This window comes from Odocoileus virginianus, chromosome 3 (assembly GCF_023699985.2).
Source record: "Odocoileus virginianus isolate 20LAN1187 ecotype Illinois chromosome 3, Ovbor_1.2, whole genome shotgun sequence".
NCBI lineage: Eukaryota > Metazoa > Chordata > Mammalia > Artiodactyla > Cervidae > Odocoileus > Odocoileus virginianus.
The window spans coordinates 13231545-13247118 of NC_069676.1; the positions used below are offsets into that span (position 1 = coordinate 13231545).

Sequence of the window (15574 nt, forward strand, 5' to 3'; positions counted from 1 at the left end):
AGCCAAGGCTGACCCCTCCCCTTCCTCCCTCAGGAGAAAGAGAAGAAGTACATGCTGCCTCTGGACAACCTCAAAATCCGTGACGTGGAGAAGGGCTTCATGTCCAACAAGCACGTCTTCGCCATCTTCAACACAGAGCAGAGGTGAGCCCGCCCGGAACCCAGGTCCCGGGGAGACCTGTGGCCCCCATTCGGTCCTTCTGCAGCATCCGCAGAACGCTTGCTGTGAACAGTCCCTACCTGGGGTCTCAACGGTCCAGAAAGGGAGTCAGTCAAGAAACAAAAACGTGCTTCTGTGGGTCGGTCAGGGAAGGCCCTTCTGGGGAGAGGTGAGAATGAAGTGAGCAGGGCCATGGCGGGTTCTAAGCAGACAGGGGATTGGACCTGGCGCTGGTACTCACGGGCGCCCCCTAGTGGTCATGAGGGGAACAGGCTGAGGCGGCGAGGGTGAGGGAGGGAGACCAGGGAGGAGACACCGGCAGTGGCCCCGGTGGGCAATGGTGGGGCTGGACCCGAGTGGGGCTGAGGACATAGAGGAGGAAGGGATGGCTTCCAACAGAGGGACCAAATTCCTAGTGCCTGTGGGTGTGAGAACAAGAAGGCATTGCCCAGGGATGGAGCTGTCGTTGGCTGACATGGGGCAGGCAGAGGCAGAAAAGGCTTGGGGCCAGTCAGAGGCTGGGTTTGGGCGATGCTGAGGGAGGGGGGCCCGTGAGACACCACGTGGAGTGTGGGGGAGGCAGCTGGGAAGGTATAAGAGACGTGTTCAGGACTGCGCTCTGGGCAGGAATATGAACTGGGGATTCACTGCTTTGTGGTGGTGTTTCAGGTCTAGAGGGGGCAAGATCCCTGGGCCAGTGTAACAGAGAACAGAACAGCCCAGGAGACTCTAAGTAAACCCATCCCCAGGGATGCTGATGGGTGACTTTAGCAAAAGCCAAGGCACTTCTAGTCAGCTCGGGAGAAGACCCAATTGGCAGGGGGTCTGAGAGCAGGAGGAACAGCTGAGCGTGGACCCAGGAGGGCCCCTGCTCAGATTCACACCATCACGCAGGGACCCCGTCAAGCCAGGGGTCAGCCAGAGGCTGGTTGTTCTTCATGACTGGCCAGCAGGCACTGGCTTCCTCTCTGCTGGCCCCTGGACCACCTTCCCCACTGCCCATTCACACCCACTAGTTCCACCTGAGCCACCTGGCTTGTGCAAGAACAGCTCGTCCTGCTCCTTTCTGGGATGGCCGAAAGCTCTGAGATCTCTTTGACCATCAGCTGCCTCCAAAGTCTTTTATAGCCCTTTTAGGCACATTCCTCCCACTCCCCACCACCCATGCCTAAGAAGCCCTAGAGTATGTGGGAGAAACTGGACTCTGCAGTAGGACAGACCTGCTGGGAAGTCGTTCCTGGCTGCAAGATGCCAGGCATCCAACACACTTCCCTGGTCCTGTGATCTTCCATGCAGTAGGGTGAAGACATTGCATAATATTGAGGGGTGAGTTCAAGAAACAAAGAACAATAATAGCAGAAACAAGATAGAAGTCTGGTGTTTTCTTTAATATAAATCAAATTCAGACTTTACCATCAAGGGCAGGTTGGACAAGCCCACAGGCATCCAGACCCAAGCCGCCCTCCTTATTTCTCAGCTTTCCTCCTCTTTGTCCAAGATGGCTGCCTAATCTCCAGCCATCATGATGATGTTCCAGGCAGCAGGAAGGAGGAGGAGGAGCAACAAAGAAATGCCCTGGAAATCTCAGGGCAGCCACTCACTGACTGCCGGTTGGCCTAAGGACTGTCGTGAGGCCATGTGTGCCTAATCTCCAACCCAAACCTCACTGGAAGACTTTGGGACAGCTTGGCCATCTCAGCCACACCTGCCGTGTGGGACAGGGTGACATGCATGTAGCATGGATCCTGGCCCCTATATAGAGAGAACACTGTCCTTAAATGCTGGTTAGTGCCCGTCTGTTTCCCCTTATCTCCCAGCCTTGTGGCTCTGCACCTTCTGCTCATAGACCCACATGTGCCCAGCAATTCACAAGCCTTCACTGGGAGTCTTGGTCCTGTCCTTGGCCATCTCTACCTCCCTTCTAAGAATCTGGGCACGTGCTAGACCTTCTGTGTCCAATGCAGTAGCCACTGCATTTAAATATAAATCAATGGAAAAAAAAAATCTTAAGATCACTTTCTTGTTCACCCTGGTCCCATTTCTTGTGCTCAGAAAGAAACTACCTGTAATTCATGGCTACTGTGTCAGGCAGCACAGGCAGAAAATGTTTCCACTATCACAGAACTTTCTTTTGGACAATGCGGTAGTCTTTCTACCAGGGCTTCCCTGGTGGCTCAGAAGGTAAAGAATCCACCTGCAGTGCAGGAGACCCAGGTTCAATCGCTGTGTTGGGAAGATCCCCTGGAGAAGAGAATGGCAACCCACTTCAGTATTTTTGCCCAGAGAATTCCATGGACACGACTGAGTGACACACACTGAGTCACCTCTCTAGAAACACTTTGTTGGGAGCTCCGCAACTGGCAGAGTGTTATGGGTCACTACCCACTTCTAGTCACTGCCCTCCAGGAGAGCATACAGGAGGGGAGTAGCTGAGCTCACAAACAGAGCACCATGGATGCCACTAGATGCAGGCTCTTACGGAGCACACACCCTACTCTCGTCACGGTTTTGGGTGTCACAGGCATAAACTCATGAAGCCTCCATCAGGCCAATATGGTGTAGAGGCCACTGCCATCCTGGAGCCTCTGGTCATGAGCACCTGGGTCAGGGGTGAATCCCCGTCAGTCAGACCAACCCCAGAGCCTGCACGCCAGCTCCTTGTACCCGCTGGGCTCCGGGCAGGGTTAACCACAGACCTTTCCCTCTCTCCCTCGCCCTGCAGGAATGTCTACAAGGACCTGCGGCAGATCGAGCTGGCCTGTGACTCCCAGGAGGACGTGGACAGCTGGAAGGCCTCATTCCTCCGAGCTGGGGTCTACCCAGAGAAGGACCAGGTGAGACCACCCTGAGCTGACCCCTCCCTCCCGAGAGAAGAAGGGGAGCCAGCATCTCACAGGCTGGGTCGTTTCAGGCTGTTTGCCAGAACTCTCTAAAGGCATGTGGCCCATACCCCCTCACTCTGTTTTTTAAATTTTTATTTATTTATTTGGCTGTGCCAAGTCTTAGTTGCAGCACATGGAATCTAGTTCCCTGACCAGGGAGTGAATCTGAACCCCCTGTATTAGGAGCATAGAATCTTAGCCCCTGGACCACCAGGGAAGACCTCCCATGCTCTCTTGAACAAGCAGAGCAGAAAGGGGCTGGGAGGGGTCCTGTCATCAGCACCTAGAAGATTCTCCATCTGAAGTCAAGGACAGGGATGCACGTGGGCCGGGACCCTCTCTGCTTTATCCTCTCTCTTCCTGTCCTGAGGCAGAGTGAACATGGCCCCACATTCACGTGGTGTCCCATTCCCCAGCTGAGCGTCTCTAGCCCACCTTGAGCCACAGTCACCCCAGGTCCAAGCAGCTCAGGCCAGGGGCAGGCAGGGCCGCACAGTGCCAATGCAGCCACCAGGGGCCAGCTCCAGGGAGTCATTTGCGGGTGGGAGAGGGCAAGCAATTCCCAGAGGAGCGGGGGGCTCCCCAGGCTCGCCTCAGACCACGGTCACTACCTCACCACCTCTTCTCCCTCCTTGCAGGCCGAAAACGAGGACGGAGCCCAGGAGAACACCTTCTCCATGGACCCGCAGTTGGAGCGGCAGGTGGAAACCATTCGCAACCTGGTGGATTCGTACGTGGCCATAATCAACAAGTCCATCCGTGACCTCATGCCAAAGACCATCATGCACCTCATGATCAACAACGTGAGTGCCCGCCCCTCTGGGGCCCGCCCCACCCTGCAGCCAGATGTGGCCTGAGCACACTCTGTACCAAATTAAAACAGGGACTTCCCTGGCAGTCCAGTGATCAGGACTCCGTGCTTCCACTGCAGTGGCAAAGGTTCGATTTCTGGCTGGGGAACTAGGATCTCGCATGCTTCATGGCCAAAATAAAGGCAAAGAAAAAAATTAAGAGTCTCACCACCTGATTCAAACATCACAATCAGGACCCCTAGCCTATCTTGGGAAATGGGAAGGTACAGGCCACCTGGCCTACACCCCCGCTCAGTTGGGTCATCGAAGCTACCACCACATGTGTGCACTTTCTCCGAAGTTTTTTAGCTTTATAGTAACCCTAGGAGAAGGGACTGCTGTCATCCCCATTTTAGAGACAGGAAAACAGAGGCCCAGAGAGGTTAAGAAACCTGTTCCAAGTCACTCAGAAGGGTGAGAGGTGGGATTCAAACCCCGGCTGAGTCTGTCCCCACTGTGGCCTCTAATGGCCTATGCCCTGCCTGCCTTCAGCCTAGGGCGTTACCTGCTGCCCCAGGCTCCCGAGCCTCTCGGGGCATCCAACGTCTCTTGAGTGAAACATAGCTACGCTAATGTCTCCTGCTGCAGGCCTGCTGGGACGGCTCAGGCCCTGGGCTCAGCACTAGGCACTTAGCTGTGTGTAGCCCAGGTTCAGTTTGTCTGGTGACTATAAGAGCTCATAGTAGGACAGTGCCTAAAGCAAAAATCTCGTGTCCCTTCCCTTTCACTCTGTTCTTCCCAGTCTCCTCCTCATGGGTGTCCTGATACATTCTTACATATGGATGGGATTGGCAATATATAGGGTGCTGCAGGTATGCAATTTTAAATGCATGTATGCTTTGATCCAGCAGTTCCACTTGCAGGAATTTCTCCCCACAGAGACATTTGCCAACATGCAAATTGAGCACATGCAGGGTTATTCTTTTCAGCATGTTTTATAATAGCCAAGAAATAGAAATCTCTATCCATTTCTTAGAATTCGTTAAGTAAATATCCATTTTATTGCAAAAAAATACCCAAAAACAAAAGGATGAAAACTTTTTCCAGGTCTGTACTAACTTTATTAAAGTGAAAAAGGTATAGAGCATAACAGAATGATCAAGAAGGCTCTATTTGTGTAAAAAGAGATGGGAAATCTTCTCTATATATAATATGGAATATTATAAGAATCTGGAAGTTTGTACAGGAACCTAGTGACCCTGGAAGGGGAACCCAAGGGACCTAAAGAGACCAGAGTGGACAAAGGAGATTTTTCACTTAAAAAAAGTGATACTTTTTTCCCTTTACTTGTTTTTCAAAATTTAAATGTTTGAATAGCTAATGCATTTGCATGGTTTGCAAATGCAAAACTATCCAGCACTGTCAGCTTTGTGTGTGTTGAAAGTTCATTTGAGAAAATCCATCTAGATATATATTCTTTTTCATGTTCTTTCCCATTATAGTTTATTGTAGGATATTGAATATAGTTCCCTGTGGTATTTACAGTAGAGCAGTGTTGTTTATCTATTTTATATATAGTAGTTTGTGTTGGCTAATCCCAAACTCCTAATTTATCCACCACCACAACCACCAGTGTCTGTTTGGTAACCATAAGCCTGTTTCTGTTTTGTAAATGAGCCCACTTATATCATATTTTAGATTCCACATATAAGTGTCTTACTCTCTGTCTTACTTAATATGATGACATCTAAGTCCATCCATGTTGCTGCAGATGGCATTGTATCATTCTTTTTTTAATCATGGAGTAATATTCTACTCTGTGTGTGTGTGTGTGTGTGTGTGTGTGTGTGTGTGTGTGTGTACCACATCATTGTTCATTCATCTGTTGATGGACATTTAGGTTGCTTCCATGTCTTAGCTATTGTAAATAGTGCTTCAGTGGACATTGAGGATGCATGTATCTTTTCGAATTACAGTTTTCTCTGAATATATGCCCGGGAGTGGGATTGCTGGATCATATGGTAGTTCTGTTTTTAGTTTTTTTTTGTTTGTTTTTTGTTTTTAGTTTTTAAAAGAACCTCCATACTGTTTTCCATAGTGGCTGCACCAATTTACATTCCCACCAACAATATAGGAGGATTCATTTTTTACACACCCTCTCCAGCATTTATTATTTGTACACGTTTTGATGGTGACCATCTGACTGGTGTGATGTGTACTTCACTGTAATTTTGATTTGCAGTTCTCTAATAACTGGTGGTGGACATCTATTCTTAACAAGACAATTGTAGGAGGAGACTTTGGTTACAAGATCTCATGTATCCATCGATTCGATATTTCTGTCTCAAAGCCACTCTTGCCCTTAATGGGGAAGCTCTGGAAGCATCCCTTCCAAAATCAACAAGTTGGCCATTTCCATTCTTATTTAACCTTCTTGTAGAGTTACTAGCCAATGCATTTAGACAAGAAAAATAATTTAAAGGTGTGAATGTTGAAAAAGAATGGGAAAAATTGTCCTTATGTAAACATGAACTTGTGTACCTAGAAACTCCAAGAAAAGTAACTGAAAAACTACTATAACAAAGTATAAAGTTAATGAACAGAAACTAGCAGTTTTTAAACAAAAGTCAGTTTCAAGATATAATGGGAGAAAAGAGCTATTAAAGATAAGATTCTACGAATAAGTTTCACAAGAACCTCATGATTGAAAGAACACTGGCAAGCACCCCTGAGAGACCCAGGAGACAACTGAGTAGAAAGCTCACCTCCTTATAAATATTGCCCATGTTCCGTAGTAAAGCTAAAGACTTTAAAGAAGAGCATGGTGAATGCTCTTCCAAGCCCATCACAGCAGCTGGCTGAGCTCTTGGCTGGTGTGGTGGGAACCTCTGACCTCTCCAACCCTTGCCCCCAGACGAAGGCCTTCATCCACCATGAGCTGCTGGCCTACCTATACTCGTCGGCGGACCAGAGCAGCCTCATGGAAGAGTCGGCCGACCAGGCCCAGCGGCGGGACGACATGCTGCGCATGTACCACGCGCTCAAGGAGGCGCTCAACATCATTGGGGACATCAGCACCAGCACTGTGTCCACGCCCGTGCCCCCACCCGTTGATGACACCTGGATCCAGAACGCCAGCAGCCACAGGTCCGTGAGGCTGGATTGCCCACTGGCTGCAGAGGGTGCTGCCTGTGGGTTCTTAGCTCTGCCCATCCCCCCCACCCCCATGTGTCCATCAGGGCACAGCCATGGGTGGCCAGGGTGCGGGGTTCCTGACCACAGATAGCACAGCACCCAGGGCTGGCCGTAGTGTGGTTCTGCCACCCTGCCTAGGCCTGAAGGGGCAGGGAGAGAAAAGGGTTAGTGGCCTGCCCATCTCCTGATGCCTTCTATTGGTTAAGGCCAAACCGAAACCAGAGAGGGCAAGGGGCCTGGGCAACCCTGGCCATACAGGTGAGCCTCCTAAAGCACAGAGCACAGCTGAGAACGGCTGGTAGGAGAGGACCTAGAGGGACACGTGGAGGGCAAAACCAGCATCCCCAGCCCTGACCACCTAGAGTGGAGGTGCAATGAGGCCCTGACATGGGCATGTCAGAGCCTCGGGCAGGGACACCTGACCAGTAACAGGGCAGGTAGTGGGAGGAGAGAGGATGGCCCAGAGAAGTCTCAGAAGGTGCCGAGCTTTCCAAGCCCTCAGGGAGCTATGAGGTTCCTTGGAGAGCAGACCCAGCCTCCAGCTTGAGATGCAGCACCCAGAGGGGAGCCTGTGGGGCGTGTGGGACAGGGACCCATGGACCTTACAACCTCTGGAGGCATGCTGGGCTCTGGAAGGATTTTTGGCTTTAAAGGGTGGATTGGGGTCAGTGGGGAGGCTGGAGTGGGGCCAGTGAGAGGGAGATGCCAGAAGGAGTGAGACCAGAGGGAAGCAGGAATGCTTGTTGACCGAGGACAGGTGCTGGGCCCTGGCCCAGAGCATCTGTGCTGACCTGCCCAGGACCAGCTACTCACTGCTTCTGGCTGGGTGGTAGCTGGTACTAGCCTGTGTTACAGAGGAGGCCACCCTGGCCAGTGCCCTGGCCCCACCTTGGGCTTCTGCGCCCATACCCATGTGGCCAGCGCACCCACCCACCAGCTTCACCTCACACCTCTCCTCCCTCCACAGCCCCACACCGCAGCGTCGGCCAGTATCCAGCGTGCACCCCCCAGGCCGGCCCCCAGCAGTGAGGGGTCCCACCCCGGGGCCACCCCTGATTCCTGTGCCGGTGGGGGCAGCTTCCTTCTCAGCGCCCCCGATCCCGTCCCGGCCCGGCCCCCACCCTGGCGTGTTTGCCAACAACGACCCCTTCTCGGCCCCACCTCAGATCCCATCTCGGCCGGCTCGGATTCCACCCGGCATTCCCCCTGGAGTGCCCAGGTAAGGCTAGACCCCCTTGCCACCTGCCACCTAGAGCCACCTGCCTGTGCCCTGTAGGGAGCAAAGAAGTCACCAGCATCCCTGTGGGGCTCATGGGGAAACTGAGGCCCCAAGAGGCCTAATTCACAAAGCAGCGGAGTCCAGGCGACTCCCAAGCTCCCTCGCCCGTCTACATGAGCAAGTGGGCCCCCTTGTAGCTCGGGGCCCCTCCCATGGGACCCTTTCTTCTGGTTTTGATCAGTTTCCTTTCTGAGGACACGCATATCAGGCGCTGCCCATCCCCTGCCCTGCCTTGCCCCTCCCTGCCTGCCAGGCTCTTTCTTCCCCTTTTCTCCCGTGAGCAACCTGTGGTCCAGAGTGGGCGCAGGTGCTGATGCCCCGGTTTGGCTCATTCCTTCCCAACACCAAAGCTGCCATCATGTAGCACCCTGGTGGGAGCTGGCCTACCTGTGCTCATCGACAGGGCTTCCCACCACACCAGCCAAGAACTCGGCCAGCTGTTGTGATGGGCTTGGAAGAGCATTCACCATGCTCTTCTTTAAAGTCTTTAACTTTACTACAGAACACGGGCAATGTTTACCAGGGGTGGGGAAGGTGGGGCCTGGGTCCTCGGCCTTGCCCGGCTTCTGGCCTCACTGCCCTCTTCCCCTCCTGTCTTTATTCTCTTTGCAGCAGAAGACCCCCTGCTGCACCCAGCCGGCCCACCATTATCCGCCCAGCCGAGCCATCTCTGCTCGACTAGGCTGCAGGGGTTGGGGGGCATGTTCTTGGGAGTCCTCGAGCAGGACCCTTGGTGTAGGAGCTTCGGTGGTCTAAGCCCACCTGCCGCCCCTGGCCCTCCCGTCCCCAGGCGGGACCAGGCTCCCTGCGGGCAGCCCCTGGTTCTTCCCTAACCGTGGCCCCCATCCCCGACTGGACACAGCACTGAAAGGAGGGCCCCTGGAGCCCCGGGATGAGGGGTGCTGGGGTGTTGCACTTTGGGAGATGGGGTCTCAGGTACCAGAGGAGACAGCTGCATCCTGAGTGCCATCTTGAACGAGGGAGCCAGGCTGGCGTGGGGGGCGGGGTTCACCCCCGGAGTTCTCTGGCCAGGAAAGCCTGAGTGGACCAGGCCTAAGAATCGGCACCGAGGTGTCCCTGCCCCCGAGGCCTCGCTCTGCTACTCAGCAGCTGGGGCTCCCAGTGGCAAGTCAGGCCCCGCGGGCCCAGCACTACCTGCCCGCCTGCCCAAGTTGTACATATTCCTTCCTCGGCTGCCGGAGGTGCCTTTGCCAGGTCCGGAACCCTCGGCCCCGGCTGACCTCTCTCATCCCTGGGCACCCCCCTTCTCCTCCTGGGTTCCCAGGGCAGCCTGGGTTCGGGGCTGAATGGGATAGGGAAGCTTGGGGGGCCCTCTGGGTTCCCACCCAGGCCTCCCCCACGGGTCAGGCTCCGGGCGGCCTCTCCGTGAGCAAACCTTCTCGCTCGCTCGGTTTGACCACTGTAAGTGCCTGCACTCTGTATCCTATTAATAAACTAAAATAAAGGGAAGACGCTTCTGGTGGCTCGTGTGTGGGCCTTTTGTGTTGCCATTCAGGCTGAGGGGGTGGGTGGCTGGCCTTCTCTCTGCCCCTCCCACCACGGGCCCCCCGCCCCCATTCCTCACTCACAGGGCCTCGGGGCTCTCAAGTGGGTGGGTTCACTTCTAAGGGGGAGAGCTTTTACTTTCCTAAACACCTCAGGAGTAGAAGCAAATATTCCCCCTCCCCCCATCCCCACGTGCTTCCCAAGTGGCACTGGTGGTAAAGACTGCCTGCTAATGCCAGAGACATAAGAGAGACCAATTCAATCCCTGGGTCAGGAAGATCCCCTGGAGGAGGGCATGGCAACCCACTCCAGTATTCTTGCCTGGAGAATCCCATGGACAGAGGAGGCTTGCAGGCTACCGTCCATAGGGTTGCAAAGAGTCAGACATGACTGAAGCGACTTAACATGCATACACACACTCCATCCCCACACACTTGGCTGGAGCCCCTGACACAGCGCTGATAACAGACCAGGATGGGGAATTGGGACACGTGTGTGAGTTACTGAAGGGAGAGGGTATCCTGGCCGTCCACCTTATACTGTGCAGTGATCAGGCTCCTCCTCACCCCTACAGTCCTGAGGGCTTCCCCCTTCACCTTCTTGGGGGCACAGGCCTTCCGGCCCAGCCCTGGTCACAGTTAAACTTTGCTTTCTGATTTTTTCTCTTGTGCCCAGGCGACCACCTCCATCGGCTCCTGCCCGGCCTTTCTTCTGAGCTTCGTGGGAGACCCCTCCCGCCTGCCCGGCTGCCCTTGGGGGCAGGACTGTCCTGGCTGGTGTCCCTGAGCCCCAATCACCAGGCACTGTGATTTTTTTCTGACCATAATTTATTGACTCTGGTGCCCAGACCACCCTTTGTTCCAGGAGGCTCCCGTGCAGGCTTGAACTGGGCCATTCCTTGGCCCCATCTGGAGCCCCTGCAGGGAGAGCAGGAGGGCCGGGTGGTCTTGCAGACTCCGCTCCCCGAGTTCTGTAACCAGACCTCACACCCAGCCACTCCCCGCTGGGCCAAGGGGCCAGGCCCCTTCCTGTCAATAAAAGTGACTGTTCTGGCAAGAACACTGCAGCCACGTCTTGTTCCCCCTGGCCCCTGGCACAGCAGGCCACCACAGTAGCAGCACAGGCCTCGGGTGGAGCCACAAGGAGAAGGCAGGCAGGCCTAGGATCCCGCAGCAGTCAGCCCCCTCCTATCGGGACCTGACTTTGAAGGCCAGCGGGAAGAGAACAGGGAGTTTGCTTCCTGGGCCCGGTCCAGCACTGCACAGGGCTGGCGCAAACTGGAAGACTGGCTAAGGCACATTACAGTAGGGGACAGAGGCAGGGCCAGAAAACCCCAGGTTGCCTTCGAACCCTGCAGTGCCCCCCATGCACCGTATCTAGGAAAACAGGTGCAGCCCTGAGCCATCCCTCCTGGAGGGACCCACACCTGCAAGCCAGCCGGTGCTCCCCACCCAGGCCTGAAAGGGTGGAGACACGGCAGGTGCCCCACCTCAGGGCTGGAACTACACAGCCTCCCCTTGGGTAGGAAACTGAGTTGGGGAAGGGACGCCTCTAAGTCTCACATGCATGCGCCCTGCTGCCCCTCCTCTCCCCTGTTCTTCCACAGCAGCAGGCTACGTAGGCACAGGCCGCTTGTCCTGAAAGAAGCGCTTGAGCGTGCAGACTTGCAGCACGGCCACAAGCAGCAGCACGGCCACGTTCACGGCCGACCAGAAGTTGACCCGCTCCAGGTTGCCTTCTTGCAGGTTACGGTCACGTGCCTCAAAGGCTCGCAGCAGAGTCAGCACTTGGATGCTGCGCTCCAGCCGGGTCCTCATGGTCTCGATGGACTCCTGTGGCAGAGAGGGGAAAGGCAAGGCTTTGTCCTGCAAGATGGGAGTGAGGGTTCGTTTGTGGGGGAGAGAGGGAGAGAGCTGAGAGCACAGATTCAGTGGCCAGGCTGCCTGAGCCTCAAGCCCTTTGCCATTCACTGGCTGTGTTACCATGAGCAAGTAAGCAACCTCTCTGGGCCTCAGTTTCCTCCTCCGAATTAAACCTCAGGGTTGTAGGAAATGAATGCCCAATTAGGTATAAAGAGCATACTAATTAGTAATTAATAAAAAGCAGTAGGTGACGCCATACTGCTTGGGTTCAAATACTGGCTCTGTTGCTGGCTGTGTGGCCTTAGGAGAATTACTTAGCCATCCTGTTCATCAGTTTCCCCAACTGTAAAATGGGAGATAATTAGAGTACACTCCCTATATATAGAGGGCTTCCCTGGTGGCTCAGATGGTAAAGAATCTGCTTGCAATGTGGGAGAACTGGGTTCGATCCCTGGTCTGGAAGATCCCCTGGAGAAGGGAATCTAATCTAATACCTAATCCAGTATTCTTCCCTACATATACAGTGGTTATGGAGACTTCAAGAGATATTTAAGCCCTTAAACCTTAGAACAAAGTTTATACCTAGAAATGTTCTACTGTTATTAGGTTGGGGGCACCAGTATGTAGGGGGCTTCCCAGGTGAGGCTAGTGGTAAAGAACCTGCCTGCCAGTGCAGGAGACATAAGAGAAGTGGGTTCGGTCCCTGGGTTGGGAAGATCCCCTGGAGAAGGGCACAGTAACCCATTCCAGTATTTTTGCCTGGAGAGTCCCATGGACAGAGGAGCCTGGTGGGCTACAGTCCACAGGGTCACAAAGAGTTGGATATGATAGGAGTGAAGCAATTTAGCATGCAGGCACCAATATGGAGGAAAAGCGGGGTCAGGCCCAGGCAGACCCCAGCCAAGGTGAGAGGGCAGGGAGCAATGCCAGAGATCTGGAAGGAGTGGCCCCAGCTCTCCTGGGCGCACCTTGATGTCCTCCATCTTGACATCCAGAATCTCCTCAGGCTCCACAGCCTCTGCCCAGCCCTCGACCTCCTCCTCATCCTGCAGGCTGTCAAAGATGAGTTCAAAGAACACCAGCTTCTCCGAGATGGTGCTGAAGGAGTTGTCAAAGCACAGCTTGTAGTCGCCGGCCTCCGTGGGCTCCACCCTGGGCACACAGACACACAGGACCCTGAGTGGCCGACCAGCAGGCAGGGTGGTAACCCGAGGCCGCCGGCGAGGGCAGGGCTGTAACTGAACCCGGACAGCCAGCGGGACTTAACTCACGTGTGCACACCGTCTGCCTTGCGGGACTCGCTGACCAGCAGCACTCCCTGAGGGCTCTCGAGACTGAAATCCACGTCCAGCCCAGCACCTCCGATCACCTGGGGGGCAGGTAAGAGCAGGATAGAGGGCTAGGGCTAAGCCAAAGGCACCTGCCAGAGAAGGTCAGGGCTAGACCGACCCGCATAGACCCATACCGACCACCACCCAGAGGTCTACCTGAGTTCTGACACCTACACCTTCAAGCCAGTCTAGCCCCACTCCCTCCCTCTGGCGCGCCCCTTGCCTTGGCTCCGCCCCCACTGATTTGTCGCCCTCTTATCTGGCCACGCCCCCCATAGAGATCACGTCCCGACTAGGCCATACCCCAAATGAGATGACGGAGCCCTGCCTTCTTTCCTTAGCCCAACCTCCGAGAACTTATCAGGTTGACCACACCTTTTTTTGTATAGCATCCTGGGCTTCCCTCCCAACTCCCTCAAACGACCCAATCGTTTTGACCACGCCCACTCGCGACGGTCCTGCCTTCTGACGGGCTCCCTCGTTCTCCCGATGGCCCCGCCTCCCCGCTGTCCCACTCTAGCCCCGCCTTCTATTCCCACCCCTTCCGCTCCCACGCGCTGTCCCCGCCCCCCGCCGCGCGCTCTCTGGCTCCGCCCCCGAGCGCTACGCTAAGGCTCCTCCTCCTTCCCTCTTCAGTGCATACAAAGCATGCTCCGGTTTGGCCACGCCCCGCCTCCCTGCCTCCGCTCGTTCCCCAACCCGGGACCCTGTACCTGGTACTCAGTCTCAAGGCTTGCGTTGGCCGGCGCGGATTGATAGAAACACTGCTTCCGCCCCGCAGGCAGCAGGAACGTGAACTCGCCGTCCTGGATCGGCGGGGGCCCTGCTCCTCCCACGCCCAGTGGCGGCAGTAGTAGCCACAGGGCCAAGCCTAAGGCCGCGCCGGCCGCCATCATCCGGGTCACTCTCTGGTCTGCTAACCGGTTGCGGTTCCTTTAAGGAAGAGCCCTGTCCCCTATGCTGTTCGGCGGAGTTCATTGGCAGCCGGTCCTGTCCGTTATCCGAGGCCCGCGGAACCAGGAGTGAAGGACCCCGGAGAGCCTAGCTGCCCGAATGAATGCCTGATGCGCCTGAAAACACTCGATCTTTTACAGATTTTTTTTCTTTGTAAAGCCTCCTTTCTAACCTCAAACACTGTGGGGAAAATTACAAAAATAAGACCACGATGGTACATTCTCCTCAGGCAAAAGTTAAGACAACTGTGGTGGAGGCAGCTAGGTCCTGCGGTTTTCCCAAAGTACCCCGCGCGCGACGACTGTTGTTCGAATCAGTCTGGGTGTAAAGTGTCGAAAATAGAAGCAGGGAGTGTGCCTGCACGCGACCCGTAGGGCTCGCGTGTAAAAAAAGCTCAGCTAGGGTGGGTGGAGACTTTTCTATTAACGTGGGTTCTTGCCCGTCTCAGGCCCTTGAGCTTGGCCCTAGGTCCGATGCCTAATCCTTCATTCCTTGACGCCTTAGAACCGTCGCTTTATCAGTCTCCTTGTTTCTAAATCGGAGGTGATGAGAACTGAGATGAGGCCTGGCCCATAGTGAGCTCTCTGCATTTGTTACATATTGTTTGCTCCGGGGCCTGGGCTAACCCTGCACGCGAAAGGTCTCAAACTCGACTGCTCAGGTGCTTAGCCTCAGCAGAGAAAAGCAGAGTGTGGGCTTTCAAGGCAGATTGCCTAGTTCAAACCATGCCCCATGCGTTACTTGAGGCATCACACTGCTGGGCCTCACGGGATGATACTAGTCCTTGACTGGGCTGTTATGAAGATTAAGTAAAGTGATGTTTATTTAGTGCTTGGTGTGTCCATAGGCCCTCAGTAAATATTAATTTATATTCCAGGTTTATCGCCTTGCTTTGGGCATGACGCCAATTAATCTCTCATTCTGGTTTAGAGAATTTGGAGGCAACCTAAGCAAACAGATAAGAAAGATGTCATTGGAGAATCAGACTATGAAGATTCCATTTAAACATAAGAAAAAATGTTCCGCTGACAGTGTTGAGTTGTTCAAGATAGGCCTGAAAGAGGTTGGCAGGTGGTGACAATTATGCTTTGAATACAGCTGGTGGCTGTCAACTACACATTTGGAGAGCTTGGGGAAATAACACTTTGTAATGTCAAAGTTTATGTATGGTCATGCTTGGTATTCCTTTTGCCGGCGGAGGGCAGGAGTACACCACAAGGTGTGTGGGTGTTCCTTACTGTTCCAAGTTTTCCTGTCATTCAGAGTTAGTAGTTGAATATTTTGAAGTAGTTGTGGAAAATGGGTGATAAATTTTTGTTAAGGATTCTTTTTTAACAAGGGGAAACTCACATTAAAAAGAATCATTTTAAGTAAACAACTCAGTGGCGTTTAATTCATTTACAATATTGTACAACCAAACTACTTCTACTCACTTCCAAAACATTTTCATCAGGAAGGAATCCCTGTACCCATTCATCAATTATTCCTCATTCTTTCCTCACCCCAATCTGGTGATCAATCTGCCTCCATGGATTTGCTAATTCTGGATATTTCATGTAAATGGGATGTTTGACTATTAGTGTCTGCCTTGTTTTTCTTAGCATAATGTTTTTAA

The 15574-nt window shown here is 53.9% G+C and overlaps 2 protein-coding genes across 10 annotated transcripts in view; one reads left to right on the top strand and one right to left on the bottom strand.

The window, feature by feature from the left end:
• DNM2 (dynamin 2) overlaps nucleotides 1-10871 on the top strand; it is an 86588-nt gene extending 75717 nt beyond the window's left edge. For 5 of the 9 annotated variants that reach the window (XM_020902395.2, XM_020902394.2, XM_070464419.1 and 2 more), the window contains 6 exons: nucleotides 34-143; nucleotides 2882-2993; nucleotides 3680-3844; nucleotides 6747-6979; nucleotides 7995-8246; nucleotides 8919-9789. In XM_020902395.2, coding sequence (XP_020758054.1) covers nucleotides 34-143; nucleotides 2882-2993; nucleotides 3680-3844; nucleotides 6747-6979; nucleotides 7995-8246; nucleotides 8919-8988 — 942 coding nt within the window. In that variant the 3' untranslated portion in view covers nucleotides 8989-9789. Of the gene's footprint in view, nucleotides 1-33; nucleotides 144-2881; nucleotides 2994-3679; nucleotides 3845-6746; nucleotides 6980-7994; nucleotides 8247-8918; nucleotides 9790-10487 lie in introns of those variants that run through there. The other 4 variants (XM_020902402.2, XM_020902401.2, XM_020902397.2 and 1 more) reach the window with 2 other exon arrangements.
• A 96-nt stretch (nucleotides 10872-10967) lies between these two features.
• TMED1 (transmembrane p24 trafficking protein 1) lies at nucleotides 10968-14020 on the bottom strand. Its single transcript, XM_020902403.2, has 4 exons — nucleotides 13719-14020; nucleotides 12946-13043; nucleotides 12643-12826; nucleotides 10968-11644 (listed from the first exon to the last, which is right to left on the bottom strand). The coding sequence occupies exons 1-4, from the start codon at nucleotides 13899-13901 to the stop codon at nucleotides 11426-11428; spliced, it is 684 nt and encodes a 227-aa protein (XP_020758062.1). The 5' UTR covers nucleotides 13902-14020; the 3' UTR covers nucleotides 10968-11425.
• Between the last annotated feature and the right edge of the window lie 1554 nt (nucleotides 14021-15574).

Coding starts and splice junctions, on each gene's coding strand:
- TMED1 (XM_020902403.2), bottom strand. CDS start 13,901: ATGATGGCGGCCGGCGCGGCCTTAGGCTTGGCCCTGTGGCTACTACTG. Junction 13,044..13,718: donor GCCTTGAGACTGAGTACCAG/GTACAGGGTCCC, acceptor CCTGCCCCCCAG/GTGATCGGAGGTGCTGGGCT. Junction 12,827..12,945: donor AAGGCAGACGGTGTGCACAC/GTGAGTTAAGTC, acceptor CTGTGTGCCCAG/GGTGGAGCCCACGGAGGCCG.